The following is a 27750-nucleotide window of genomic DNA, read 5'->3' as shown; positions in this document are numbered from 1 at the left end:
TAAGCTCCGTGTTTATGCTGAAAACACCAGAAAAATGGGAGGTTCCGAGGGCAGCGCCTTCACTCCTCTGAACAGTGACACCTTGAGGGCTTCGCACCGCCAGGACGAGTGCTGATTTCAGTCGGGAGACTGGCACCGCATCCCTCCTTTTGGGCTGGCGCAGCCGGGAGGTCGGTATCCCTCGGGAGTCTGTCACACGCGGGGAGGTAAGGCTGTAAAAGCTGTGATTTGGGGGAAAAAAAAGAGCACAATTACACAAATACAAGGCCACAAAGTTCATAAACGAGGAAAAAAACCTACCGTGACACCTGGCTGTTCACAGCTGCCTTTGGCTGTTTCTCACTGAGCCCTCTGTGCTGCTGACTTGGTTTCACGAGCTCACCTTGCCCTGCAGCACGCCGACGGACTGCAAACTGTTTACCAAAAACGTATTTTTTTTATTAAAATTTATATTTGCAAAGGAGAGATCGTTACACAAACGAGGTAAAACAACACACAGGGCAGAGCTTTTCGCTTTAAAAATAGCCTTCAGTTGAGCAATTGATTTGACTCCACAGCGTCTGAGAGGAGTCAGGCGAGCGTTACTCACGCGGCCGGTGCCAGGCAAGGTGGGAAGGCGCCGCTGATGCCGCCCTGACTCAGCGCAGAGCTGTCGGTGTCAGGGGGTCAGGAGTCTTCCCCGGGCCCAAGCCTTGGGGCTGTGCTGTTCTTTTCTCCGCCCTCAGACTTGCAGATGAGAGCAGATCACTACCGGGGCGGGCAGCAGGAGCCTGTTCGCCTCCTGCTCCTCCCAGGGGACCCCCTCGGCACCTCACCATAACACACGTAAAGGTTTTGTTTGGTTGTGCCAATTCACTCCCTCGGCAGTCTTTGTTCAGCACTTCTCAGCCCCACAGGAGATGTAACAGCAAGCAAATACCAGCTCTGAAAAGGTTCGGTTTCAAAAGCAGCATCCGGCAAGCACCAAGCCTATTAAACGTGAAACGCTCTGCAAGGCATGGGGCAAAGAGTCCTGCTTCCTTCTCTTTAGTTTTGGAGTTTGTTTCCATGCAGGTACACATGGAGCTCTGTCTAAAATCTCATTTAGTGCCCTGTGACACTGAACCCAGCAGCCTGAGCGCCTCACGAACAGCGGCTGCGAACGCTGCCCAACCCCGTGTAACTGTAGGAAGGGCTGAGCTGAGCCTTGCAGCCGTTTCTCAGCCTCCTGGTCAAAGCCAGGAAACTAACCCGGCTGAAATAACTGTTAGCAGGCTAACAAAGAGCTGCTGTACTGCCTCCAGCTCTGAAAAATGCAGAACAACCACCACCACCAGACCCAATTCATGCTCCAAACCTCGCTAAAACGAGGGGCTGACAAACCCCTCAGGGTTGGGAGTCGCTGCGTGGCTGAAGCCCTCTAGTCCGGGCCCTTCGATGGATGAATGGATCAGGGAGGTGACAGAGCAAGCGTGGCGAGGCAGAGCTGGAGCTTCGCCTGCAGGCCCACCTGAGTGAAACCTGTGTGTGCTCCGACACGCAGCCCAGGGCAGCGCCTGCTAACCAAGGCGCGGCGTTTTCACCTCTGCCGAGTTGAAAGTGCAACCTCCTGGCCGCACACAGGCAGAACACGAGGTGAACGCTCTCTTTCAACCCAATTTATATCCTAAGGGGACGTGGGTGGGATTTAAACCGCATGTAGGCTCGATGCTGGCCTGCGTGGGCTGCATTTCGTGCTCCCAGAGCAGCATCCACCACTCGCAGTGCAGAGAGAGGGCTGAAGCGCCGCTGGCACCGCGTTTCCAGCAAATGCTTTGAGCAAGAGACAGGAAATCACCCACGGCCATGCACCAGTTACAGTAACTGTACCTTGGCAGCTTCAGCACTGTGATACAACAACCAGGCTCTCCCTGTTACAAGGCAGCTAAAGGCGAGAGGGAGAAAAGGGAGGGGGGGAGGAAGCGAGGTATCAGACTTAGGCGAGGTTTTCAAACAAATAGAAAAATAATTATCGTCTTTTCTACGTTTTTTTTAAACAAATCTATTGTTCTGAGGAACTAAAGCAACCAATGTTACATTCCTGCTTTATTACACATCCGGCTACCCCTCTGCACGGTGAGTCTGAAAAGGCAGCTTAGCATAAGATTAGGGGAGAAGAAAGCTGTCCGGGCTCGGCCAGCCTCCCAGGCGAGGCCATTTCACACCGACAAGAGCTCGCAGCCCTCGCTCCGGGCCCAACGGCAGCAGAGGCAGTTTTGTGTTCCAAGAAAGAAGTCCCAGCATCGTATCTTTCACTGGATAATGCCATCTTGCTGCCCGGCCTGGCTGGGGTCAGCAGTCACCGAAGGGCTGGGCGTATTGCTCTGCAAAAACCGACGGAAGTCCTTAATCATGGGGCGCAGGACCTGGATGAGGGCGCTGAGCGCGGCCTGCGTGCCTTCCATGGCCTGCGCCTGCCGCTCCTGCGCGCACGCCTGCACCTCCTGGGAGCGCCGGATCATCTGCAGCAAGTCATTCTGCTGCTCCAGGTGCTGGGCGATCTCCTTCACGTGCAAGTTGGTCACTCGCTGCTCCTGCAGGAGCTTGGCTGAGTTCAGGGCGATTCGGCTTTTCAGCTCCTGGGGCTTGGCCGACACCTCGTGCTGATGGGCCATCATCTCCAGGGGCGCCTCGGCCGTAACCGTCGCGGGGGCTTCCGTGGTGCAGTACTCCACGACGCCATCCTCCAGGCTGTGGTAGGTCGTCTCCGCAGGAACTGAGAACAAAGGACAGAAAGGGGTAAGGAGCAGCGGCAAAAGGAGTGGTTTTATCTACAGAACTATTCAATGAAGGTAACTGTAACACTGCCTGTTCGCCGAGATAACGTACAGCAAACAGTGAGCGCGCAAAATGAGCTATTTAAGGCTGCTCCACCCTCATCTCGGCTTCCTTCTGGGGTGTACACGCTAAAGTCCAAGGGAACAGGGCACGCTATGTCTGTCTAGACAGAATCCCGCTTCAACCTGCAGTTCAGTGGGCTCCTTCCAAGCACCATTCACCAACTGACAGAAGGGCAAAGGCCCAGAACAGCGCTTATCAACCAGCCAGCTCCTCTTTGGGGCACACCAGGGAGTCGGCCTTGGAGATATTTCTCCCTTTGCTTTTGTTCTGAGTGAAGGGGACCGCACAATTCCTGCTCTTAAGGCCGACCCCAGCTGTCAAAGCTGACTTCCAGTACACGAACACCTTGGAGCCGCTCCCCTACAGCGCTTTGGGAACGGGGCTTTTCGTTATGGAGTAACTTGGGGTGAGGGTGTGGGGGGGCTCCCCACAAGACCTCCAACCGCACCTCGTGCGGGCGCCGCACTCACTCTGCGTCAGCGTGACGGTGGCGGCCGCGGCGGTGATGGGGATCTCGCCGCCGTCCCCCGCGCCGCACTCCCCGCCGGGCAGGCTGATGATGGTGGCCTCCCCCAGCAGGTTGCAGATGCGCTGCTGCATGGGCGTGAGGATGACGGGGGCGGCCGCCGCCCCTCCCGCTGCCTCCTCGCCCTCCGCCGCGCCTCCTCCTCCTCCTCCTCCACCTCCTCCTCCTCCTCCTTGGCCTTCGCCGCCTTGGCCTTCCATGGCGGCCCGCACCTGGGCCACCTTGCGGCGCACCTCGGTCTTGAGGTCCGACCACTTCTTCTTCACCTCGGGCAGCTCCCGGCGGCAGGTGGCCACGGCGTTGACGCGCCGCAGGATGTCGTGCCAGGCGGCGGCCTTGGCGGCCAGCGGCACGCCGGCGTTGAAGTGGTTGACCAGCAGGTGCTTGCCGCGCTCCAGCTCCTCCACGATGATCTCCACCTCGCGCTCCGAGAAGTTCATCTTGCGCTTCTTGGCCGGGGGGGCCGGCGGCGACGCCATGGCCCCGAGGGGAGCCTCGTGAAGGGGCTTCGGGGGCGCCTCGAGGGGTCGCGGCCCCCCCCGGCTGGGGAGGGGGGCCCGGGGCCCCTCAGGGCCCGGTGGAGGCCGCGCGCCCCCTTCCTGCTCCCCCCCCCCAGCCGCGGCCCTTAGCAACCGCCAACGGTACGCAATTTGCGTACCGCCGGCAGCCGGCGGGCCCCGCTCAACGGCCTCCGCCCTGCGACACTGGCGTAATGGCTTCCAGAATCAGCCCCCCCGTCCCGCCGCGCCTGGTTGGGCCGCAAGGCTGCTCGTCACCCGCCGGGTCCCGCCCCCCCGTGGGAGAGACGCGCGGCTATTGGTTGGTCGGGCTGTCCGTCAAGGGGAGGGGCGGGGAGGTCCCGCCTCCCCGCTTCCCTCATGGCATTGGGCCTCAGTGAGGCCGGGCCTGCCCCTAAATTTCCCCGCTCTAATCCTATTGGTTATTTCCCTGCCAATCAACGCACAGCGCCCACCCCCCTCTGGAAGCTGCTGGGTGCGCGCCACGTCCGTCAAGATCAAACGGAGGCCGGGCTCGCGATCTGATTGGAGCAACCGCAGCTTTTCCCCGCCTCCCCCCCGGCGTTTTAACCAATAGGCGCTCGCTCAGCCCTCCCACGCCGGCTCGCGCGCGGCGCCGCGCTCCGATTGGCCGCGAGCCGGGAGGCAGCGCGTGCCGGCCCGACGTCAGCGCGGGAAACCTCCGCCATTGGGCGGCGAGGGGGCGTCACGTGGGGGCGGCGGCGCGTGGCGCGAAGGCGGAAGCGGCCGGCGGCTGGCGGCGGCGGAAGTGCCGCCATTTGGCGGCGGGGCGGGCGGCGGGAGGATGCCGGGGGCGCGGCGCTCGCTGGCGTCCCCCGTGGTGAGCGGTGTGCTCTGCCCCTGCGGCTCCCCGCGGGCCGCCGCCGCTCCCGGCACCGCTTCCGTGACCGACGGTGCTGCTCCTGGTGGTGGTGGCGGCGGCTCCGGTCCCGGTCCCGGTGCCGGTCCCTGCGGGCGGGCGCTGTGCGAGGCCTCGGAGCAGGAGCGGCGGCTCCGGGCCCTGTTCCAGAAGCTGGACGTGAACCGCGACGGCGCCCTCTGCATCCACGACCTGGCCGTGGGGCTGGGCCGCCTCGGGCTGCACCGCACCGAGCTGGACCTGCTGGTGAGCGGGGGACGGGGGGCACCGGGGGGAGCGGCCGGGCCCGGTTTGTGCTCGGTAATCCCGTGTCAGTTTTTTTTTTTCTTCTTTTTTTTTTTCTTTTTGCCTTCAGGGGCTCAGAGCGTAGGCAGGAAGGTTTCTGGGGCCGTGCCGTTGGCACACGAACCCTATAAAGCGCCCCGCTGGGTGCTGGGCATCGGGAGCTGCCACCTGCTGCGGGCACACAGCTCCCGGGGCTGCCTATGGGGGAGCCCCGGCTCTGGCTGTAGGGACACGGCCCCGTTTCACCGTGCTCAGCGGGGCTGAGGTCCCCATGAGTCAGGAAGGAGCTTATCGGGGCCCGTGTTATGGGTGCAGGGCCATAAAAGCGCTGTGTGTCCCGGGGTGACTCCAGGGAGGGGAAGGGCTGCAGCCGGGCTGTGACCGGCAGGGAGCTTCTGAGGCAGAGAAGAAAACTGAAACGATGGCTCCTGCGCCCTCCCTGCCGTGGGAGCAGCGACCCCTTTGCTTGCCCTGACCGTGTGCATCCACCCTTCCCAAAGGTGCCGGCTCCCTTCTAACTGTAACCCCTTTCAGGTGTTAACGTTGCTTTTCAGTTGGCACCTTGCTGCTGCAGAGTGTGATACCTCTCGGGCAGCACGAGGATCCTGGGGGTGATTTCCTGCTGCTGCTTCTAAAATTGCCATGCCGTGGCAATTTGCTTCGGTGCTGAAACCCGATCGCCCCCCATCACACCCCATAAATCAGCCGTGCACACCCTGTGGCATGCCGGCCTGCTGCCCGAGGGTCTGGAGCCCTGGGGGCTGGCAGGAGGCAGTGCCCCAGAATGTTCTGTGCCCGTGTGCCGCTCTCAGTTCGCATTCCCTTCTCCTCCTGGGGACTTTAATCCATCCAGCCTGACACTTTCCAGGCTGGGAGGATGCACCATGAACCCAAATGCCTTTTCCTCCTCTGCTTCCCCTCCTGCTCCTTAGGAAGCGGCTGGGTAGAGAAACAGAGCTGGTGGGGGTATCAGAGCCCCCCCTGCAGCAGTGTGAGAGCTCCGGGTAGGGGCTGAACGCAGGGTTCAGAGCTCTGGGTTCCACTTGGGCACGTGAGAGCCGGCTGGAAAGCTTCCGCCCTGTGGCTTTTTTTAAAAAACTTCCTGTTTCCCAGGGACTTCTATTAAAAGCCGTTCCTTTGCCTTCCCCAGCCGGGCTCAGGGTGACACCGACACATGGGTGGCTAACGCCACGTCGCAGTCAGGGCTGTGTAAGGTCAGGATGAAAACCTCCGATGGAGCAGACGTGGTGTTGGAGATGGGTTTGAGCACAAATCACACGGGCTGCTTGTGCTCAGTAACGCGCTCAGGGCCTCGGGTACCTCTCACTTCTCCTCCCATGCAGGAGTACATTCGATAGGGGAGCTCCCTCCCCGTGCCTGAGGGACAGCAGGGGCAAACGCCAGCCCTGTGATGCCAGGTCAGTGCCAGCTGTGGGTGGCTGAGCTCTGTCAGCAGGCAAGAGTCCTGGTGGCAGCAGCACCCGCTCTGGGCTGGCACTCAGAGCAAAGGAGCAATGTTCTGTCTCCCTCAGCCTCCCGGTTCTCATCCAGATAAAACCCTGGGCTGCGTTCAGGAAGCTGCTGCCTTTTGTTCTGGGGTGGCCTTTGGCGGCAGGGAGAGAATTCGGACCCAGATGTCCTTTGGGGTGGAATTTGCTTATGTAAACCATGTTTTTTTTTAAGGCCGTGCTGTTATCTTTAAGCCATTTGACAAATACCACGTGCCAGATCTGTGAGCCTTCCAGAGAAACGCTTGTTTGTGCTGGGGCCGGGAAGCAACGCGCACACCTCACTGCCCGAGCGGGCAAACTGCTGTAAAGCATTGCTCATCTCCCTGCTCATCTCCCCTGCAGGGAGCACGAACCTGCCTCGGGAGCAGTTCATGTTCTTACTGCTCTCTGCCTCCCCTCCTGAAGACGTTTGTGTGGGTTTTTAGAACTGAAAATGTGTTCAATGGGAGTAGGGGTCGTGCAGCCAGCACTGTGCCTCCTGCTCTGTGTCTGGAGACGGCGTGTTGCTAAAAACTGATGGGATTTGGCCTCTCTGGTATCCTTGTTTCTCCCAGCCTCACCTTTGTGCCTCGCTCTCACCTTCCCAAAGGAAGCCGCCCCAGCTCTGCCCCAGTCCTTCTGCTGCCTTTCTCTGCCGTGTTCTCTGCCTGCTGTCCCCTCTCTGCTCTCCAGGCGCTGTCCAAACTCCCCCACAAGTCCTGGTTTCAGGTGTCCTGGAGGGGCATAACCCTGCTGCTGCGGGGTTTGGGTCCTGTCAGGCAGCTCTGAAGGCTTTGCTTTGGGGGCTGGCTCCTGGGCTCCTCCAGCTGGCAGGGAACAAATGCGGTGCCCCTGCTCTGTGCACTTGGACTCTGATGGATGGACTGAGAAACGCCTTGTGTTACTGCGATTTTGTAAAGGTTAAATCTTATTTCTGATCAGTACTGTATCATCTCTCACGCCTTTATTTGATATTTCTGTTAGACTCCTTATTTCTGCAACTATTTTACTCTCCAAGACTTGACCACTCTGTATCACGCTGTGTGTAATGTCCTAAAACCCTCAGCAGCTGTATGGGGTGGAGGCAGCAGGGACTTTCTGTGCCGTGCCTTCACCTGCTTCCCTCTGGCAGCTCTCTGGAGGCAGATAACTCGAGCTTTTATTGCGCTACAGGAGTTTGATTTAAAAAAAAAAAAAAAAACAAAGCTCAGGTGGTGGTCGGTAATCCGGGCTGAAATCTCCCCCCGAGCTGTGTGCTCTCAGGTCCAACACCTTCATGGTCTGTGCATCTCAGATCCTGCCGGGGTGGTTGAGGAGCTTGTGGCCAGGGCTCTGTAACCCCTCGGAGGGGCTGAGCCCCGCAGGGTCACAGGCACAGGAGTGAGGCCGTGTTACGGGCTGAGGTCCCAGCTGGTGGCCTCTCAGCCGCCTCTCCTGGCTAAGAGAACAAGTGGAGATGCCCTGAGCCTGTCCGAGAGCGATTTCACCTCGTGGTAATGACACCTTAAATACCTCCAGAGGTTTGGGGGTGGCGTGTGTTAAATCAGCCAGGAACGGGGTGCCTGCTGCCCTTGGGGAGTGGGGCTGGTGGCTCTGCGTGCTCTGAAACGCGCTGTGAGGAGAGCCCTGCTCCCGGGTGCTGGGGAAACACAGAGTGTAGGTCAGTGATTGTGCTGCAGATAACCCTCTGCGTCTGTGCTCAGGGCTGAGCCAGCTCCGTTTCACCCCAGGAGGTGTTGTGAAGACGTGGACGAACCCTTCGAACCCTTCACAACCCACCAGAGCGCCAGGCGTGATGCCTGAGATGAGAGAGGAGGACCGAGGCTGAGCCCTGCCAGGCGTGGAGGTGGCCCTGAGCTCCCGGTCCCGACCGCTGCCATCGCCCGGTGAGCCCCGGTGCTGCAGAGAGGTGCCCTGTGTCCCCGTGGGGCTGTGCCCTGGGGGTGCTGCTCGCTCCAAATGCCTGCGGGGTCCCCGAGGTGCACTGAAACCCTGGAGCTGGTGCGAGGCAGCTGGCGCCCCGAGCTGGGCTGGTGCTGGGGCTTTGGCCTTTCCCTGGCAGCTCTGTGTGGTGGTGTTTAATTACCCGGGCTGCCTTCCCTGGTGAGCAGCCTGAAACAGATCCTCCTCCGAGCCGGGGCACTGCTGGTTGTCAGCTCGGGAGGGGAATAAATGGAATTACTGGGATAGGGGCAGGGAAACGAACCCAAAACTCAGTGTACTTGGGGGTAGTCTGATTTTCCTCAAAGAACAGAAGTCAGTGACAGCTCTGGCTGCGCAGCGTTGTGTTAGCACTGCCACGAGGACTGCCCTCCTGTTTGGGAGCCCCCTGTTCATGGCTGTGCCCCCAAATGTGGGACACCAGCACGCTTCGGTGACACCCCGGAGTTTGTCAGAGGGAGGCAGAGCAGCGGTGGCATCGCTGCCAGGGGCTCCCCAGCAGCTGGAGGGGCTCGGGGCAGGGAGCTGCACTCCGGGAGCGATTGCTGACCCCACCAGGCCCCGAGCTGCCCCGAGAGGCGCTGCCACACGGAGTTCGTGGCCCCGGAGGTGAGCAGGGGCTGGGTGACGTGGCCGCGGGGCCGTCACGGCTCAGCTGCTGCTTTCCTGCGGGGCTGTGCCCGCTGAGCCGTGGGGTGCAGGGAGAGGCCGAGTGGCCGCCTCCTGAGCGCTGAGGGCGCCCTTCTGGCCCTCCCCGGGATGGGACACGGCCGTGGTGGATCCCTGAGCTCCCCCAGCACTGTGCCTGTGCCCGGGTTCCTGTGAAGACGCCTGCCTTTTGTCCTGCTGCTGGTTGGGCTCTGCCCCACCACCCTGATACGTGAGCGGGACTGCCTGGTGCTGGGCAGCTTCAGTACTTGAGCAGCAGTTGCCAAGACGTTGCGGTTCCTCCAGCGCGCTGCCAGAAGCGCCGTGCAGGGCTCCTCTTGGCTCCCTTTCCCCTTTTCAAGTCCGTCAAGTCTCATCTTTCCCTAATTACGTAGGGAAAGACGAGAGGTGAGCGCGAGAGCGCTGCCAGCAGCATTCCTCGGGTGTCCCTGCTCGGGGGCGTCCCGGAGCTGCGTCACCGCGGGGTCACACCGGGCCCTGGGCAGCTCCCCCTGCGCGGGAGGCGAGGTTTGGCTGCTCCCCTTCCCTCTGCCCGGCTCTCTTTTCACCCTCCCTCCCGCATTTTTTCGGCGTGAGCTAGCTGTCTGCTGATCGGACTTGGGTTCCTGCTGGAAAAGGCTGCGTGCTCGCCCAGGAGCGGTGCAGAAGCCCTCTCAGAGCAGGCAGGGGCTGGGATTCGGCTCCTGCCCGCTGCTGCCGGCCCTGAAAAACCCCAGGGCCCGCGGGAGACGTGGCAGGTACCGGCTGTGCAGGGTGGGATCGGAGAGGATCCAAAACACCTCAGGTTTGGCACCTACCAGGAGACCTCCCTTCGCCTGCCTGCAGCACGAGGCGAGCACTGTTCTAATTAAACAAAACACGGCATCCTCCTGCTCTCTCCCTTCTCCTTTGTCTCCGTTTGGGTTTTATCACCGCCTTCTCCTCCCCACCCCAGGGCTGCACCTTGGTGGTGCAGGACAGCGGCGTCCCCAGGAGCCCTTCCCTCCTGAAAGCCCGACCCTGCCAGGGGTGAGGTAGGGAAAGGAGCTTTGGGACGGCCTCGGTTTGCAATTTCTAGAAAAAAAACATGAATTTTTGTTCCCCTTCGTGCCGGCTCAGGCCGGACCTGCTGCGTTTGTGGCATCTTCTGTGCGTGAGCGCTCGGCCTCCTGGTGCCGGGGTGGTGCTGGTGTGCGGCTCCCCGGAGGAGCGCCTTGCCTGCAGCTGTCTCATCCTGCTGTTCCTGCCTTCATTGTTCTGACCTAATAACATTCCTCGCTTGGTAAAATAAATGCTTTTTTTTTTTTTTTTTTTTTTTTTCCCAAATATGATTAGAAAAGTCTGTTCTCCAGGAGCTGGGGGAATTCCTCCGAGGTTTTCAGTAGCGAGGACAAAAGCCGAGGAAGAGTTGCCGAGTTCCTGCTGGAACTGCACCCCGAGCAAGTACTTTCTTGCACAGCTGACTGTTTACAGTGCATGTGCGAAGGCAGATGGGGTCCCTGCCATGCACACACCCCAACCAGCAGCTCGCCCAGCACGGAGGAGCGGAGCAGTGGTTCCCAGTGAGGTTTGCTGGCCTGGCAGGTCCTCGCATGGAGCTGCCCGGCGCCGTGACCGCTGGCACAAGCCCAGTCCTGCTCGTGTGCCCTGCCCTCCGTGTCTCCGATCCTTCTGGTAGAGCCGTGTGCCTGCCTCCTCCCGACCCCGTCCGTGCCCGCAGTCGTTCCCCAGCGCTCTGCGTGTCCCGGCTGTGTCGGTGAGGCTGTGGGAGCGAGGTGAGCGCGGGGCTGATGGGGCTGCGGGAGCTGCCTGAAGCTCACAGCCACCAGGAGAGCTCCAGTTCGCTGCTGCTGCTTGTGGGACTGTAGCCTCAGGCTGCTAAAAGTGGATTTTGAGGGACTGTGCCCGGCTCAGAGAATCTGCTTTGCTCTTCCTTTGGCTCAGCAGCATTAAAATGCTAAAACCCCACCTCAAAGGGCTGTGATTTGGGTCCACAGAAAGCAGTGTAACTTCTGTGCTGGCAGCAGCACCACGCAGACACCTCCATACCTGCTGCTCCTGTCCCTGCTCGTGCCCTGTGTGGCTGCCTCTCCCTTCCCTTTTTGGTTCTGCCCCGGTGTGTGCCTTGAGGTTTAAAGTTAAAACCTCTCCGTGCTGTGTGTGGGCCTTGTGATTGAGCAGCATTTTTGTCTTGTTAGGTAACCCTGAAGCGCATTTGCAGAATTCCTTGTAATGTGAGTTCTTCTGCGTGCTCGTCCCTTTTTCCATTACTCAGGTTGCTTAAAGGAATTCAGCAGCAGCAAGTCCCCTAAAATGAGATGCTTTACATTCTTCCTCTCACATCTATTTGCAGATGGGCTGCTTAAAACTTGTGGTTCGTCCAGGTTTTGGGTTGTAGTTCTGTATCTGATGCCCGTAAAGCAAAACTTGCCTCCTGTTGCCTCCAGCAAAGGTTAAAAACTGGAAATGGAGGTCGGGTGCGTGGCGAGGAGCTCGCCAAGCTGCTGTTGGGAGGCTCGGTGATGGGATGTGCAGCGTGCTGTGTTATTGGGGTACAGAAACGAGCTGTGCTTGTAGGGCAGCACTGTACCACTCCGGGAGGCGAGGCACGCGGTGCCCTCCTTCTGCAGACACAGGAGGTGGGCAGGGATGGGGGCTGCCAAGGAGCTCCCTGCTACCCCAGCACAGACACGGCGTGCCCGGGGGGCTGTGGTGCAGCCCCACAGCAGCTCCAGGAGCTCCCAGGGGGATGTTTTGTGTTCTGGGCCACGCGCTGCTGGTGCTGCTGGTGCTGCCTGCGCTCTGTGCCCAGCTAATCCCTCGCTCATCACGCAGAGCCCCAGCCCGTTTGCTCGGCGGTGCCGTACCCACGGCGTGTCGGAGCGTGCTGGATAAGCGGCCACCCCGTGCCAGCAGGGCGCTGGGAGCCCGCTGGCAGGAGCACAATGCGGCACCAGCAGCTGTTGCGGTGACGGATGGCGCTCGGACAGACCCCGGGGAGACGTGGGGAGCAGCTCGAGGTCTGTTCAGCCACGGCTCCGGAGTCCCATCCTCTTGCCCAGCCCCAGGAGCGGGTAGGTAACCCCTGTGCCCAGCCCTGAGCTGCCCCGAGGCCGCTCTCCCTGCCCGCCGGGCGCGCTCCCCGCGGGTCCCCGCGCGCTCCCGGCCGCCTGCGCGCGCTGCCTGGCTCCGGAGCCCCGCGGCGCTGGGAGCGGCGATTGGCTGGGCGCTGCTGCAGTGGGGACGCAGCCCCGGTGCTCAGCCCTGCCGCTGGGATGCGCCTCGGCACCTCTGAGAAGCCGGAGCCTTTCCGAAAAGCTCTTTTTTTTTTCTTTTTTTTTTTTTTTTTTCTTTCCCCTAGCCCTCCTCCCGAGCGCGGCATCTCGGCTTTTCCGTGCAAAGCTCGGCGTCTTGGCTTCTCCGCGCCGCAGCTCCTTGCGCTTTGTCTGTTGCCACCAGATTTGTGAGGCTCTGGTACAATGAGCTGCTTGGCAGGCCAGGCACGACCGCGCTAGCAGCAATTTCCAAAGGCAGGAAGCGTCCGCAGGAGCCGGGCCCTGAGGAATCGGAGCCTGCAGAGCCGCCGGCTCGAACCTCCCGCTGGTGCCGTGCCCCTTCCCGTCCCCGGGGTGCTCGGCGGGGTGCTCAGCACCCTCGGCAGCGGGCGGCTGCGAGCCTGGGGGGCTTTCCCTGCCGGGGACGCTCGCCGCGGAGGCGATGCTGCAGAGCCTTTGGCGTTTTCTGTCTAGCTTCCTTCCCAGGGCCGTGTGCCAAGGTCCTGCAGCTGAAAAAGAGGATGAGGCCGGGAACGGCAGCCCGCTTCCAGGCCCCGGGGAGAAAGGGCCAAAGATGGTGGGGAAGCCCCAGGACAGAGGGACTGACCCCACTGAAAGGAGACCAACTATCCTACTGGTGGTTGGACCCGCAGAGCATTTTCCGAAGGTAACGGGACCTCCAGGGGCCTGCAGAGGGGTCGGCCAGGCCAGCGGGGAGCAGGGGGAGCGCGCAGGGACGAGCCGTGTGTGTGTGCTTGGGGAGGGGGCGGCAGCAGCGAGCGGGCCCGACGCGTGGGCTTGCCAGGAGGGAAACGGGGGGGAGCAGGGGAACGGCTGCAAAGGGACGATGTAACCTTTCGGGTGTGATGCTCAAGGAGAAAAAATAGTTATAAAGGGAGGAGGGGGTCTGGGATCCTTGGTGGCAGCGTAACTCGGAGGGCAGGGGGTGGTGATGCAGGTCAGTGATGGGAGAGGGACCCCAAAAGGTCCTGAAATCCTCGGGGGCCGGTCTGGTAATTTGGCAACCCCCTGGAAACTGCAGAGAGCTGCCATGTGCTGAGTAACTGAGCACGGCCCGCAGCAGGCAGGGCTGGCCCCGGGGAGGGGGCCAAAATCTGTGGGGTCGGTGGGTGAGCGGGGGCTGTGGGGGCTGCGGGGGGTGTGCGGTTGGCGGCGGGTGAATGGCGAGGCTTTGTCTGGGGGGAGGCGAACAAAAGCGGCTCAGTTTCCTGCTGGCCTCGTAGTACGAGGCTGGCTGCTGGCAGTTCGGGGTTATTTGTGAGGGGGAGGGAAGGCCGGGGGGGCATCCTGTGGGGTTTGTGACCCGGCAGAGCCCCTGGAGGAGCCGGGGCTGGCTGTGGCACGGAGGGGAGGCGGTGGGTGGCTGGCAGGATCCAGCTGGCTCGGTAAGGAAACGGGGCTGCTGCTGCCGGGCTTCTCCCCGAAATGGGCACTGAGCGGGCTGGGGGGGGGCTGAACACCTCCTGCTGGGGCTGTGAGTGGGAGCGGGCAGGGGGTGTTCACGTCCTGCCGAGCAGCAGCCACTCCCTGCCTCGGCCCCGCTGGGATATCTGCAGGGAGGAAGACTTCTGCCTTCATCCCTGCCGCCGGCAGCGAGCACCGCGCGCCTCCTCCAAATCCAGAGGCGTGTGCGCCTTGAGAAGAGGAGCGCTCCTGTGCGCAGAGGTTGGAGAAGGACAGAGGCTCAAAACAGATGAGGTTGTGATGAAAACCTGGAGAGAGCAGGGCTGCAAATCCCTCCGGTACCTGCTGAGGGAACAATGGCCCTTCAGTCAGCTGTCCGCACCTGCAGATGAGGTTTTCTCTGCAGTGGGGAGGGCGCTGACAGCGATCTCCTCTCGCCTCCGTGACCCTGAGAAGCTTGGCTTTGTAGGAACCCTAAAATTGGCTAATGCAGGAGTGCCTGGAGGATAAGGCTGCGATAACACGGAGTTACTGCCGCTTAGGAAGGAGCTGCCCATCTGCTGCGGGGCTGGGGCTGTGTAATTTTAGCCTGTCCTCCCTGCCCAGTAAAATACGGAGCAGAGCTGTCCTCGGGAGGATTATGCAGATGGGTTTTACCTTGCTGGGCAGCCAGCTCGTGCTGCGCCCAGCCACCGCGGCTCGGCTGACGGACAGCAGCTCGCGAGGCTCGCTCGTGTATCTGTGCTCTGATTACCCGCCTGCAGCAGGGGTGTTGTAAAAAGTCCCTTAGGGGCAGGTCGTAAATCACCGCCAGCAGCCGGTGTCATGGGAGGGGTAAAGAAAATGTGGGGGACTCCTGGCTTCTGGCCTCTGCACGGCGCTGACCTTGGGGTAAGTGTCTTTGCCGCGTGCCGCTTTGTTTCCTGAGGATGCCTGTAGCTGCTAACAGCACGCACAGCACCGTGCTGGGCTTCCATAAGGAATTTGTGCCTCCATAAATGCCTGAGGGTGTTTCCTAGTTGTGGCTCCTCGATCCTCGCGTCAGTGGCAGCTCAGCTCCTTCACCAAAGGCTTTGACACGAGGTGTAGGAGAACCTAGGCGAAAACGCCGCCCCGAAAGGCGATGAGTTGGCTCCGGGGCGTGTGCGCAGGAGAGGCACGACCTGCCCTCCGTGTCACCGCCTGGACTTGTGACTTTGGAGCGGTGTTGTCAGCGCAGCGGGTCACCTTTCCTGCTGTCACCTCTCCTGGTGTGCTCACCCCTGTGCCACACAGCGTTTGTCTGCCTGCCCTGCCCCGGGCCTGGCCGACCGCTGCGCCGCGCTGCTCTGCGGGGTCCCTGCAATCATTAACTCCCCCCTCCGTCCGCTGTTTGTGCTCCGCGAGGACTTTCTGTACTGTACAATTAATTATCAGCTAACTTCCAGCAAGCAAAGCCCCGAGTCAGCAGGACCTCCTGCCATCCGCGGGCAGAGCGGGTCTCAGAGCTCGCCCCGAGAGCTCGTTGCCTCCGCAGGATGTTAGCCGTGCGGCTGTGACGCTCGCCGCCACTTGATATTTTTAGGGACTTTTTTTTTTTCAGCCAAGTAAATTAAAAATCCAACGGTGTCGTCTCTGCTCCTTGTATGGCTGCGTCTGCCCATCCTCTGGGAGGTACCTCCCGCGGCTGCTGGAGGAAGCCAGCGGGGAGGCAGATGCCTGGGGGACTACAAATGACTTGGGGAGGGTAACGCCGACGTGGCAGCATGTTGAGCTGCTAACACAACGTTTAAGCAAGGGCCAAATCCTATGAATAAACTGGAAAACGGGTTGGCGGGTTCCTTGGTGAGAAGAAAAGCGAGTGTCTGGTGGAAGGAGCCCAGAGCCCTCCGCTGCTGCCTTAATTTGTGGGGTGACAGCTGGTGGTGATGGCGAGGGTGACTTGGCAGGGCTGGCTTGCCTTGCAGCCCTCAGCCCTGCCCTTGGCTCGATGGGCTGGGGACACAGCCCGTTTTTGGGAGATGCACTGCCCGGAGATCCCACATCTCAAGCCCTGGGGCTGGGCACAGCTGTACCCACACTGCAGGGGCTCCGTGAGCGTTGGGGGGCTGCGTGGTGGCAGGGGGCAGCGAGCCCCTGCTCCTGGGGTGCAGGCAGCATGGATCCGGCAGCTCGGAGACCTGTCCGGCTGTTGGGTGCTTCCACACTTACCAGGATGTTATTTAGGTGAAATCTAAGAACTGGTAAATGTTTTTTTTAAACTCCCTTCATCATTATAACCAGAGCTGCTGGTATAAGCTTAGTTTGTAATCTGCCTCTCCTTCTTAGCTTGCTGTCCTGTAATTAATACCCTGCATAAATCAGCTTTCTTAGCCTCGCTACCCCTCTCCTTTCCTCTGACGTAGGTGGTAAGGCTTTCTTTCCTAAAATGTGCAGATTTTGCCTTTTGTTCTAGCTGCCAACTGGCGATGGAGTTTATTAGGGAAATCTGCATCACGTCGGCATGGCAACTGAGCCGCCAAGCGCCTGGAATAGTGATGCTTGGCGGCTCGGGGGAAGGCGTGCAGGGGATCTCGAGGCTCAGTGGGCAAATTTTGGGTTCTGTTTGGTCATTCAGCACCTGGCCCTGGGCTGGCTGCTTCTGGAGGTCCCGTGCGTGAAGTTGGGGCGCTGCTTGCAGCGAGATGCAGGGTGGGCAGCCTGGGGTGCGCGGTGGCGTGCGTGTGGTGAGCTGCTGCAGCTGATCCCTAAGAGGATCGGGAGGCGCTGAGCAGATCCTGTTTTCGTGCAGAGACGTCAGCAGGGAGCAGGTTAAGCCCGGTTAGGTAACGCGGTGGTGTCGGGGCAGGTGAGGTGCTGCGAAGCCCTCATGGGTCACGGCTCCCTGCGGCACCCCACGGCTGCAGGGCACGAGCTGTTAAGCTTTTCAGCAAAATAAACCAACAACAAACCTTGAAATAACCCCCAGCTTAAATATCCCCACTTCGTGTCATGGACACGCCGCCCTGTAAACAGCTCCCAAATGCCCTTGGCTTTTTCCCCAAATCTAAAGAGCAAAACACCGTCGTGGCAGTGGGAAGGGCCCCCCGAGCATCAAGCTGCGAGGAGGGGAGCGCTGCCTGGACTTTGCCCCGGCCGGGAGATCTGTTTGAGCAGAGCAAACACAAGGAAACGGCGCTGTGCGAGCAGTGGTGCCTCGAGCACGGCCAGCACCAAGTGTCTGGGACCCTGCTCACCGGGTTTGGGTCCTCAGCGGGACAGCTCTATGGAGAGTTTCAAGATAGAAATGCAGTTTGTGTTTGTAACTCGTGCTCTGTAGTGGTGCTGGCAGTCAGTCGGTGTGTTTGGTGTGTTCACTGCGGGGCCGGGCGATATCCTGGGCACCTGGCTGCAGGAGGCACCCCCAAGCCTGTAATTAACACCTGCGGTAATTGCTGCCTGTGCCACGCTCCCCCTTGTCCGGCTGTGTTTGGGATGAGAGCTGGGGAAGTCACTCACCAAGTGGCTAAATTGAGTGGCAGGACCTGGGAAATGTCTTTCTGCCCGGGCCACTTCTCGTTATGGAGCACAACCGAGTGCCTCGGGGCCGGGCAGCTCCTGGCTGCTGTGGGAGCCGTGCTGGGAGCAGTGGGGTGCTGGAAGCCTGCCCGTGCTCCGGGAGGTTTGCTGGGCAATGCCCTTCATCGCTGCCTCCGTCAGGGTGCTGGTGTCTGGGGAAGTCTCCCCACCAAAGCCGCTGTGCTCGGGCACAGCAGAGGAGCTGCTGTAACGGTGGGATTTGAGGCTTTTGCTCGAGGTGGGCGTCCCAAATGCGATGTGAAAGCGACAAGTGGCTGGCACACTGCTTCTTACTGGCTTTTGGAGGAAGTAATTTGGGGAGGTAGCATCAGTGCTGCTGGGAGAGGTGGTGATGGAGCCCGGATCCCGCAGTGCTGGGCGTGCAGGTCCCTGGTGTTACACAGCAGGGTCGGGAAGGAGCAATGGGGTGGACGGAGCAGCAGGCGAGTGCCGCGGGTGTTGGCCGAAGCCTCCTGGTTGAGAGGAGACACCCAGCAAGAGTTAACCGCGGCGAGGAGTGATGCAAGGCTCTGGGCGTACTGGGAGCGGGCTGGGAGTGTACTGGGAGGCTGGTGCCGGCGGCGGAGCCTTCGTGGGAGGCTGCTGGCTGTGACGAGTGCGCCGGGGCCGCTGCCGCTTCCCTTTTAAGTAGAAGGGCAGGGCTTGAGCAGCCAGTCCCACCCGAGCCGGGGCGCTCATAGGCGCGTGGCGTGGGGCTCGCCGGCATTTCCTTCCCACCGCGCTGAGCTCAGCTCACAGCTCAGGGCTCGGGGCTCGCCTTCCCTTCGCTTCTCGTCCCTTCTCGCCCGTCGGAGCAGGGCAGCCGAGGCTCCGGCTCAGGACCATGCTCTGCCTCTGCCTGTACGTGCCGCTGCTGGGGCAGGAGCAGGCGGAGTTCGAGTACTTTGAGTCCAAGGGGCTGCCGGCCGAGCTCAAATCCATCTTCCGCCTCAGCCTCTTCATCCCCTCGCAGGAGTTCTCCACCTACCGCCAGTGGAAGCAGGTAGGGCCGCGGCTGGGTGCTGCCGGGGGGCTCGGACAGCCCCGAGTGGCTGCTCAAGGGGGGGAGAAGCTCGTTAGGGCCCCGCTGTAATTTTGGGGCACGGCCACGTGTCCCGGAGCAGTGCGGGTGGGCTCCTGGGTTCTTGTGCCTTAATTCCAGTAGGAGCCCTGTGCCTCTCAGGCTACTGAAACCAGTTGGTGTGACGCAATTTAAATAGTTTTTTTTTTTTTCAAGCTGCGGCTTCCTCTGCTCTAATTAAAGGCCGCACATCCTCTTCCTTTTCCTCCTGCGTGCTGCCGGCTCTGCCCCGTGTCCCTGAGCCCTGCCTGCTGCCGCAGCGGCCACGTGCTGCTGAGCGGGGAGCTTGTGCAGGAGCTCTTCTCTCCCTGCTCACGGCAGATTTGGGGACTGCCGAGCGCTCTGCTCGGCTCCATCTCACAGCCCGTGCTTCCAGCTGGCTGCTGCTGGCAGCGTTTTCACCCCTAGGCTCTCGAGAGCACGGGCAGCCGACGGTGGGGCTGCTTTTGGGGCAGCCACCAACCCGGCTGTGGGATGCGTGGGGTCCCGAGCACGCCACAGGGCCATGTGCTGTGTGGGTGGCTGTGCAACGCAGCCGGGGAGCGGCTCTGCCTGCCCCCATCGCTTCCCTGCCGGTACAGCAAGGAGCTGCAGGCAGCTTTTTGTTCATAGAGGACGGCGAGTTGCACAGTCCCATCTCCGTGCTGCCCCCGAATTATTCGTGGCTGCCAGCTGGCCGGGGTTAGGCTCAGGGGGAAGCCCCGGTTCAGCTGTCGGGGCGGCTGCAGCATGTGAGAGGGGTTGGGCTATCTATAGCCCGCGAGCTGGCTGCCGAGCCGGGCCTGAACTTTCCGTCAGGCATGTGATAAGTGGCAGGTTAGCGAGGCTGGGCACGCCTCAAAGGTCAGCGCGGCTGGGATGGCACTTTCTTATTTAAAGCTCCTAAATGATTAGGGGTAATCCTCATAGCATTAGGGCCGCAATGACAGGACACGGCGGGGCAAGGGGAAGGTGGGATTTTCATAGGAAAGTGTTCAGTATTGAAATTATCTTAAAATAGCAGTGAAATCAAAACTTGGCTAATGGAGACCGGTGTCCAGAGGCTGGGGAAATAGCACCAGGAGCTTAGGTTTCTCTGTTACCTCTGAAGCCTAAATATTGAACAAAATCCTGGCAAACGGGGTCAGCCTGGTGCTGGGTTGTGGTTCAGAGCCTCCTTAACAACCCGCCTGCCGCTCACACAAGTGGTACCAGGGTTACAACCAAAATACAGGCGACGCAGTGGGCGGAATCACGCACCGCTTTGTGTCGCTCACTGACTCACGTTGGGGAGGGCTGTCAAAGGCAAGTGACTGAGCGAGAAGGGAAATGGGAACTCCCTGAGCCACATTCCTGCAGCCTGGAGATCACCTCTCCTGTCAACAAGGAGCCACGTGCCCCTAGGTAGGACAGTTCATCTGCTCTTGCCCCATGAGTTAATTCATCATTCGCCTTGTCCTAGATGTCTGACACCACCTGATCTGGATTCTAGCTTTGCCCTACTAAGAACCTTTCCTCGTTCCTTATGCTTCTCAGGGAAACTTGTACAATTAAAGCACATAGCTCCGGGGTACTGAAACCAGTTCGGAGGGGTTTTTATCTTTGGCTGTGTCCACTAGAGCTGGGCAGGCTCTTTCTGGTCGGAGTCGGTTCTTGCCAGAGGTGGCTTACTTCTCTAAGTATCGTATTAGGCATGAAATTCCTTCTCCTGCTGACTTTATTATTACTGAACTTTGGTGATTTTATGCAAATCTGGTTGCCTCACACTTAATCCCCGCGGAAGCTCCTGAGCTGTCACGCAGGATGTTAATCAAGATGTTGGGCTGAGATGAGATACCTGATAGCAGCAGAGTATCCCCAGTAAAAGCATGAGGCATTTCGTTTGCGTAACTAACTTTGGAAGAGGGTTGCCTGGAAGCAGGTGACTTTTAAACGCTTCGCTCAGATTTCTTTGAGGAACTTTCATAATTCTGTCAGCTGCTTTCTGAGGGGGAAAGGCCAAAGTCATGTGGGAAATAGCATTTGGATATGGTGCAAGAAGGGGCAGATCTGAGCAAACAAAGGAGCTGACGGTTTTTGGGTTTTGTCTTCTGAACAGAAAATTGTGAAGGCTGGAGACAAGGACCTGGATGGGCAGCTGGATTTTGAGGAATTTGTTCACTATCTACAAGACCACGAGAAGAAACTGAGACTGGTCTTCAAGAGTTTGGACAAGAAGAACGATGGTAAGTGCCTTTCTCTTGCTCACCAATAGACTGTTGCTTGCTGCAGCTGGTCACACACGTACTTGAGCTCACGGCCTTATCTTTGCAGGCCGTATTGATGCCCAGGAGATTGTACAGTCCCTTCGGGACCTGGGAGTCAAGATCTCTGAACAGCAGGCCGAGAAAATACTGAAGAGGTAAGGAGTCAGCTGGTTCTTCTGTCCTGAACGTGAAATCTTCATGTTGAGAGAAGGAAACCTCTGTCTCTGTACCCCGTACATACTTTCTGGTCACGTCAGCTCCTCCCTTTTCGCCCAGTACTTTTGTTTTTGATTTTTTCAATGAATTAACACTTTAAATGCTGTAATGTGTTATGGGCAGTGACTGTTAGAACCTCTTTTCTTGCTGTTGTGGGGAAGGGCTTGCACCTGAGCTGGTTTGCATTCCTGTCTGCCTGTCCTGCTACCCTGAGCTTGCTGCTTTGGAGAGGGGCTGTGCAGTTGCTCTTCAGAAATGCTGAGTGCGTTTTGCATGTGGCACTAACATGTTAACAACCACTTATCTGTGCTGTTTTTTTCCTCTTTCTTTCCTCTGCAACCTTCCCTCTGTCTGTTTGCCTGTGTGTCAGAATAAGGACGGGACACTTCTGGGGTCCTGTCACCTAGTAAGTATTTTCTTCCCTTCAGTTGGGAAACTAGCTGGACTTGCTTTGGTAGGAGGGGGTTCAGCAACTTCCGTGGTTCAGTTAGAGGGGAAAGAGGGGAGAAGAAGGGAGACTGCTTCTATCTCTGCAGTGTTTGGTGAAGAGATTTCCTAGCTTTGTCTTGTGTCTCTTTGGAAGTCTTTCAGCAGTTGCTTTGCAAAGCTTTTTCTGGCGTAGGCCTGAGTAATCAAAGGGAAGGGGAGGAGGAATCTGTCACCCAGTGGGAGTCTGTGCTCATCTAATGATAAATCTTTTTAGCATGGATAAAAATGGGACGATGACAATTGACTGGAACGAGTGGCGAGACTATCACCTGCTGCACCCGGTGGAGAACATTCCTGAAATCATCCTGTACTGGAAGCACTCCACGGTAAGAAATGCTTCCCTCACAGCAGGTCTTGGTCTTTCCCCAGGTTCTCAGTCAAAGCCATGACCCCCAGGAGATGCAATCAGCAGTCTCTATCATTTTCTTTATGGTTCAGTAGCTGCCTGGAAGCCAGTTGCTTCCTGTTCTGTCCTCTTATCTTGCCACCCATCACAGGCACTATTTCTGGAGCCTCTGGCACAGGTGATAACTACTTTCTGCAAGATGAGTGTGTTTGCTTGGCTTCTACCTCTGAGAGCTTGTACCGGTGGCCAGCTCCTGCTAGTTCTGAACTCATTAAGAGGAGGAACTGATGTGACAGGCAGCCGTGCTTCCTGGAGATATTTCAGTGTGTGTAAATAGCGTGTAACGAGATTAAACTGGCTGTGAGCTGTGAAGGTTGAAGTGAGGCTCAGCTTTTTCCCTACGCAGTTGCCCGCAGTGGATCATTTTGTTCCGTATCCTGATCCACGGCACCTTAATGCAGACAAATGTTTAGCAATTCCCAGCTCCCCAGACAGAAGTCTTGTAAACGTAAGGTACCCTTGGACGTGTTCTGGTGCTGGCAGTCCCGCTGGTCAGACACAACAGTTAATGGTTACAGATAAGCTGCTGACTTGGAGTGAGCATATTCATTGCTTCAACACTTAGCACTGATAAAGAGCAATAAAACTTTGGCAAGATTGCCAGCTGATAAAATGTTTCTCAACACCTTACATTTTTGCAGATCTTTGATGTCGGAGAGAATTTGACCGTCCCTGATGAGTTCACAGTGGAAGAGAGGCAAACGGGGATGTGGTGGAGACATCTGGTTGCAGGTGGAGGTGCAGGTGCTGTGTCCAGAACCTGTACAGCTCCCTTGGACCGCTTGAAAGTGCTCATGCAGGTATGATGGAACAATCCCAGTTTGTTTGAATAGCCAGGCTGATTCCTTTAATATTCCTGCCAAAGTGATGCCGAGGAGACAATAATAATGATCATGAACAGTACGGCACTCTGACTGGCATCAATACTTTTGCTCCTGTATTAGCATTTTAGAAATCTTTTTGGGTTATTTGAATGATCAAAGTCACGTCAGCAAGTTATTCCTCACTGTCCAGAAGAGAGAGATTTCAGGAGGTAGATGTGAAAACTGTCAATAGTTGGAGAGCTCTGTTGCTTAGATTTTGGTGAAGCAGGTTCAAGTTGTTTTCCCACGGGAGTTGAAATGATTGTGGGGATCCGCAGGCAGAGCTGGCATCCTGTGCAAGTGTTATGTGTTATAAAGGCATTGCTAAAACATAATTTTTAGCTTGCACCTGCTTTTAAGCCAGCTGAGAAGTCTGTTCTGTGTAGCTGGCCCTGTTCTAGGTATGGGAGTTGTCTGTTTAACCCTTCCCCCCATTCTGAAAAGGAGATATTGATTAGATTCATTAGCTAACACTGGACTTTTCGAAAAGGAAGAGAAGCTTGCTTTTCTATTGTAGAAGTTATTTGGAAGGGATTAAAGCCTTGGCAAATCTCTGGGTAAATAAAAAAAGTGCCCTTTTGTCCCTGGATTACGGAAGAACGTAACGCTGTCGTAATCAGGCCTGGAGCTAATCCAAGCTCGCTCTCTCCCAGGTTCATGCCTCCCGCAGCAACAACATGTGCATTATTGGCGGTTTTACCCAAATGATCCGAGAGGGTGGACCAAGGTCACTGTGGCGGGGGAATGGCATCAACGTGCTGAAGATTGCACCGGAATCTGCCATTAAGTTCATGGCCTACGAGCAGGTGAGTAAAAGAGCGCGGAGGAGTCTGGCTGCAGAGGGGTCTGTGGAAGGACAGGATGAAAAAAGAGCAGCTGGGATAGTCGGTGATCCTCAATCCTTTCTTTTTGGCTTCCGCAGATCAAGCGGTTCATCGGCACCGACCAAGAAATGCTGAGGATTCACGAGCGGCTGTTGGCTGGCTCTCTGGCTGGGGCCATTGCGCAGAGCAGCATCTACCCGATGGAGGTGAGGCCATGGGGCTGTCGGCCCAGCCCACGCAGGGTGGCGGCGAGGTGCCGAGACGAGAGCTTATCGTGGAGCTGGTGTTCTGCCCTTATCTCTGAGAACTCCTTAGTTAAGCTGGTGCCAAGTAATACTGCTCACATGATGCGTGCTCTAGTCCTGGACATCCTGCTCCCGAGAATGACGTTGCGTGTTTTTCTCCTGTTGGTTCTCCTGTGGGTCTTCATGGCATTTCTTCTTGTCTTCTAGGTTCTGAAAACACGGATGGCTCTAAGAAAGACAGGACAATATTCAGGCATGTTGGACTGTGCCAAAAACATCCTTTCCAAGGAAGGAATGGCTGCCTTCTACAAAGGCTACATCCCCAACATGCTAGGAATCATTCCATATGCTGGTATTGACCTGGCAGTCTATGAGGTATGGAGCCTTTAACTCTTTTGTAGGGTTGGGCTACTTTAGCTTTATTACTGTCAGACCTCTCAGTCACTACAGGATTTTAAATAACTTTTCAAGGCTTTCCTGATCAGCCTTAAGGGGGGTACAGGTGGATTTTTACTCAAAATGGCCTAAATGACAATGTAGTACAAGAATCCTGCTTTTGTAGTTGGCATCATGCATGATCCCTTCTTTTTTGGAGAGAATTGCAGCAGAAAATGGAAGGAGGGTTTTTTCCTCGGCCCCTAAAGTAGCAGTAGCTCAGAAACAAAACTGAGAAGCCTGGTTGAAATTGCACACATCTGCCTGGGCCTTTATGCCAGATCTTTTATATAACTTGATACTCTTGATTGCTTCTTCACTGCTAACATCTAGCTTGTTCCTTCCAGACACTAAAAAATGCCTGGTTGCAACGCTACGCTGTCAACAGTGCTGACCCTGGAGTCTTTGTTCTCTTGGCTTGTGGCACCATTTCCAGTACCTGCGGACAGCTCGCCAGTTACCCACTGGCTCTTGTGAGGACACGCATGCAGGCCCAAGGTGAGAACTTCGGGGAACTCTGTAGTAGTGTGTGAACTCCTGCCATGGTCTCTGGGCAGGGTAAAGGTCTGCTGATGCAAACATTGCAAAAACAGCCTTAACTAGCCCGTGCAGCTGAGCAATAGGCTATTTGCCACGCTGCAAGAGGACAGTGGACTTTGTTCTGCCCTTAGCACCTCGTGTCAAGCACCTCCAGGACAGAGCAGTTCTGTTTTGCTCATGTTAGGAACTGGGGCTAAGGGCATTGGCAGAGCAGTTTGGGAAAAAGGCTGTGATGCGTGGCACAGCCACGGCTTGCTGAGAAGTTAGGTGCTGTCCTCCCTAAAGCACCTTTGGTCTGTGAACATCCACAGGAAGCGCGTGACTCAGAACTGCTCTCTGAGACAGAGGTTATCTTAGTGTTTTAATGACGTAGGCTGCATTACTTACTGAGTCTTTTCGTGTTGCAGCTTCTGTGGAGGGTGCTCCTGAAGTGACGATGCGGGGACTGTTCAAACACATTCTGAAGACGGAGGGAGCATTTGGTCTGTACCGGGGTCTGGCCCCGAACTTTATGAAGGTGATCCCGGCCGTAAGCATCAGCTACGTGGTGTATGAAAACTTGAAGATGACTCTGGGTGTGCAGTCACGGTGACCAGGAGATGCTGAGGACTTTGAACTCTGAAATCTTGGGGTGTAATCCCAAGACGTATAGCCATCTCTCATTCTGTGAATGTGTCGACACTAAGCTGACTAAGCAAAGCTGTGAAATCTCAGATAGTTTGTGAGTCAGTAAGGGGAGGGGAGCATCTGGTGTCCTTTGCCATCTTGCTACTCAGAGCTCTACGTAAACCATCAGGTGGTCCGTTTTGTTGGGCCTTTTGGGAGACTGGGAGCTGAACTCCTGGCACAATCCTAAGGCGTGAGTTGCTGAGGTCAAAGTAGCAAAGATTTGGGGAACAGTCTGCTTTCAGCATATGACATGTACAGAGCTGTATGCCTGCAGATGAGCACCTTCTGACTTGCTGAAAGAGCTTCTTTTTCCATTCAGTTGTTTAACTTCCTACCTGTTGTTTAAATTTGTACAAACCTTGTGTAGGAGCTGCTGCCACACCAGGCTTGTCATTATGTTTACATATATTCCTTTGGGTAGGAGACATTCATGTTCTGCTTCCAAGACTTGACATGAAATGTAACTTTGAACTATACTGGTTTTGAGGGCTGGTGGGCAGTGGTTTATCCGGTCAGGCTGAATGTTACTTAGGCCAGCCTGATGAAGGATTAGGATTATTTATTTTTGATAGGTTTAAGTGTGTCTCATAAATCCACTAACAAGATGCACTTACTAACAGAAGCAGCAGACTAGAGCCTGCATGCCTGTATCCTTTGCATGCCGGGATTGGCTTGTCTTATACTCAGCAGGGGCTTGGAAAGGGGAAGGCTTGAGAGTCCTCGGTGGACCGGCACCTTGATGCATGGCTTTAGTGAATAAATGACAATACTTCACAGCTCCTGTGCAGCTGTGCTCCCAGCACGACAAGAGAGCCCCTGTGCAGCATCGCATGGACCTCTGAATTCCATTCTGCCTGGTGCCAAGGGTAGCTGATGGACCTTTCCAAACCCAGTGCCTACGCTGCTATCTATCTCTTTAGACCTCTTTGTAGATTGATGTTCAGGTTTGCATTAGCGGGATGGAGTCCCCGAGCCAGAAGGGTCTGTTGTGGGAAGGGGTGTTAGGGAGAGGGGCTGGTTGTCACTGGGAGAGGTGAGCTTTCAGTCCTGAGGACGCGCTTGCTTTTCTTTCAAAGGGTGCTTTTCATAAGGCTAAGGGAAAGAGCTGGCTTTAAAATTTCTCTGCATTATGGGCTACTTTAGTTGATAGGATCTGGCTTCTGAGGCCTGGGAGATCCTCATCCAACTTTTCGTTTTGGGCAAGATGGACCAGCGTTGCATTCCACTGTTTTACTGCTTAAAGCATATTTATTTTGTATTTATTTGAACAGAGTTATGTCAGACTATTTTTATAGACTTGTTTAAATATTGTTACTGTGCTTGTATTTCTCCTGTTATAAAAAGTTCTCTATTTGTTCTCGTACATCACACAGCTGAGTCGTGGGAAGGACACTGAAGTCACTAGCATACCTTCCCTGTGGGGCTTGAGCTGCCTTTCCCCAGTCTGGGGTTGTTGCTGGAGGACCTCAGCCCAGAGAAATTCTGTAGCAGGATGCCATAAGAGAGAAGGGAGCTGGTGAGGAAGCAGGGATGAGGGCAGAGGGTGCACCGTGAGGCCTGCCTTATTTCGGAATTGCCTCTGTGCACGGCTGATGGGGTTTCGGGTGGATGGCTGAAGTTGGGAAGTAGAAGGTCTGTGCATGTTGGGTGTCACAACAGCTAATTGAGAGCGATCTTGGGGAATCTTTAAGTAAAAGGGGAGGGGGGGAGAAATCTCAGGGACTAAAGAAAACACAAGTTTCTAGAGAGATGGGAGGAAACTTGCCCTTGGACCCAAGCTGCTGCAGTTCTGCTTTGAGGCTGAATCAGCAGATCCTGCTGCTGAGCCACTGCTCTCTACGTGCAAATGGACACTGGGGAGAAGTGCCTGAGAAGTCAGAAAAGGATCTGTTAGCACTCAGCAGCTGCTTTTCTGCTGACAGACTTCATGGAGAGCCTTCCAGGTGAGGCTCTCTGCCTTGGTTATCCAGTGCTGTCAGTAGTTAGCCACGTGGGAATCTAAGCGGTCTGGATTAGTGATAAGATTTTTTCCCACCCCCCCTATTTTTTTTTTTGAGATCTATTGTAAATTTTGCAGTGGCTCCTTCCTACCAGTGTGGCCTAATGGAAATATGAATATCAGAATGCAAAAATCAATGCAAAATGACAACCATCTTTGTAGCTGTAACCACAAATTGTTAATATGCAAATCTAACTCGGATCCTTCATGTAGGGAACAGTCTGCTAATAAAGGTCTGTCAAAGAGATGCCATGTGTCTGTCTCTTTCTTGATCTGGCTTATTGGTGGTCTGTGGCCAGACTAGGATGGCTTTTACCAAGGATGGTGATGCTGGGAATGGTTCTCCCTACAAGGACCTGGGAGAACAGAATTCT

The 27750-nt window shown here is 56.9% G+C and overlaps 2 protein-coding genes across 5 annotated transcripts; one reads left to right on the top strand and one right to left on the bottom strand.

Annotated features, from left to right (window-relative positions):
• Nucleotides 1–469: 469 nt before the first annotated feature.
• Nucleotides 470–4106, bottom strand: NAIF1 (nuclear apoptosis inducing factor 1). Of its 2 annotated transcripts, none has more exons than XM_084298921.1 (2): nt 3330–4106; nt 470–2734 (listed from the first exon to the last, which is right to left on the bottom strand). In XM_084298921.1, the coding sequence occupies exons 1-2, from the start codon at nt 3862–3864 to the stop codon at nt 2271–2273; spliced, it is 999 nt and encodes a 332-aa protein (XP_084155047.1). In that variant the 5' UTR covers nt 3865–4106; the 3' UTR covers nt 470–2270. The 2 variants fall into 2 exon arrangements, with proteins under 2 accessions (XP_084155047.1, XP_084155048.1); XM_084298922.1 differs by having other exon boundaries at nt 2359–2734; nt 3308–4106.
• Nucleotides 4107–4688: 582 nt separating this feature from the next.
• SLC25A25 (solute carrier family 25 member 25) lies at nt 4689–27623 on the top strand. 3 transcript variants are annotated; one of them, XM_084299084.1, is made up of 11 exons: nt 10768–12221; nt 12509–13089; nt 20543–20669; nt 20758–20845; nt 21610–21721; nt 22443–22601; nt 23318–23470; nt 23587–23694; nt 23941–24108; nt 24516–24666; nt 25116–27623. In XM_084299084.1, the coding sequence occupies exons 2-11, from the start codon at nt 12865–12867 to the stop codon at nt 25298–25300; spliced, it is 1476 nt and encodes a 491-aa protein (XP_084155210.1). In that variant the 5' UTR covers nt 10768–12221; nt 12509–12864; the 3' UTR covers nt 25301–27623. The 3 variants fall into 3 exon arrangements, with proteins under 3 accessions (XP_084155209.1, XP_084155210.1, XP_084155211.1); XM_084299083.1 differs by lacking the exons at nt 10768–12221; nt 12509–13089 and adding an exon at nt 4689–5029; XM_084299085.1 differs by lacking the exons at nt 10768–12221; nt 12509–13089 and adding an exon at nt 18061–18387.
• Nucleotides 27624–27750: the final 127 nt, after the last annotated feature.

Source organism: Netta rufina, assembly GCF_964035555.1.
Source record: "Netta rufina genome assembly, chromosome: 20".
Taxonomy (NCBI): domain Eukaryota; kingdom Metazoa; phylum Chordata; class Aves; order Anseriformes; family Anatidae; genus Netta; species Netta rufina.
The sequence above is the reverse complement of the archived record's forward strand: the minus strand, read 5'-3'. Positions and strand labels throughout refer to the sequence as shown.

Excerpts from the sequence above, each read along its gene's own strand:
- NAIF1 (XM_084298921.1), bottom strand. The coding sequence starts at position 3,864 with ATGGCGTCGCCGCCGGCCCCCCCGGCCAAGAAGCGCAAGATGAACTTC. Across the intron at positions 2,735-3,329 it reads CACCGTCACGCTGACGCAGA|TTCCTGCGGAGACGACCTAC; the intron begins GTGAGTGCGGCG and ends CTTTGTTCTCAG.
- SLC25A25 (XM_084299083.1), top strand. The coding sequence starts at position 4,709 with ATGCCGGGGGCGCGGCGCTCGCTGGCGTCCCCCGTGGTGAGCGGTGTG. Across the intron at positions 22,602-23,317 it reads GCTTGAAAGTGCTCATGCAG|GTTCATGCCTCCCGCAGCAA; the intron begins GTATGATGGAAC and ends GCTCTCTCCCAG. Across the intron at positions 24,109-24,515 it reads TTGACCTGGCAGTCTATGAG|ACACTAAAAAATGCCTGGTT; the intron begins GTATGGAGCCTT and ends TGTTCCTTCCAG.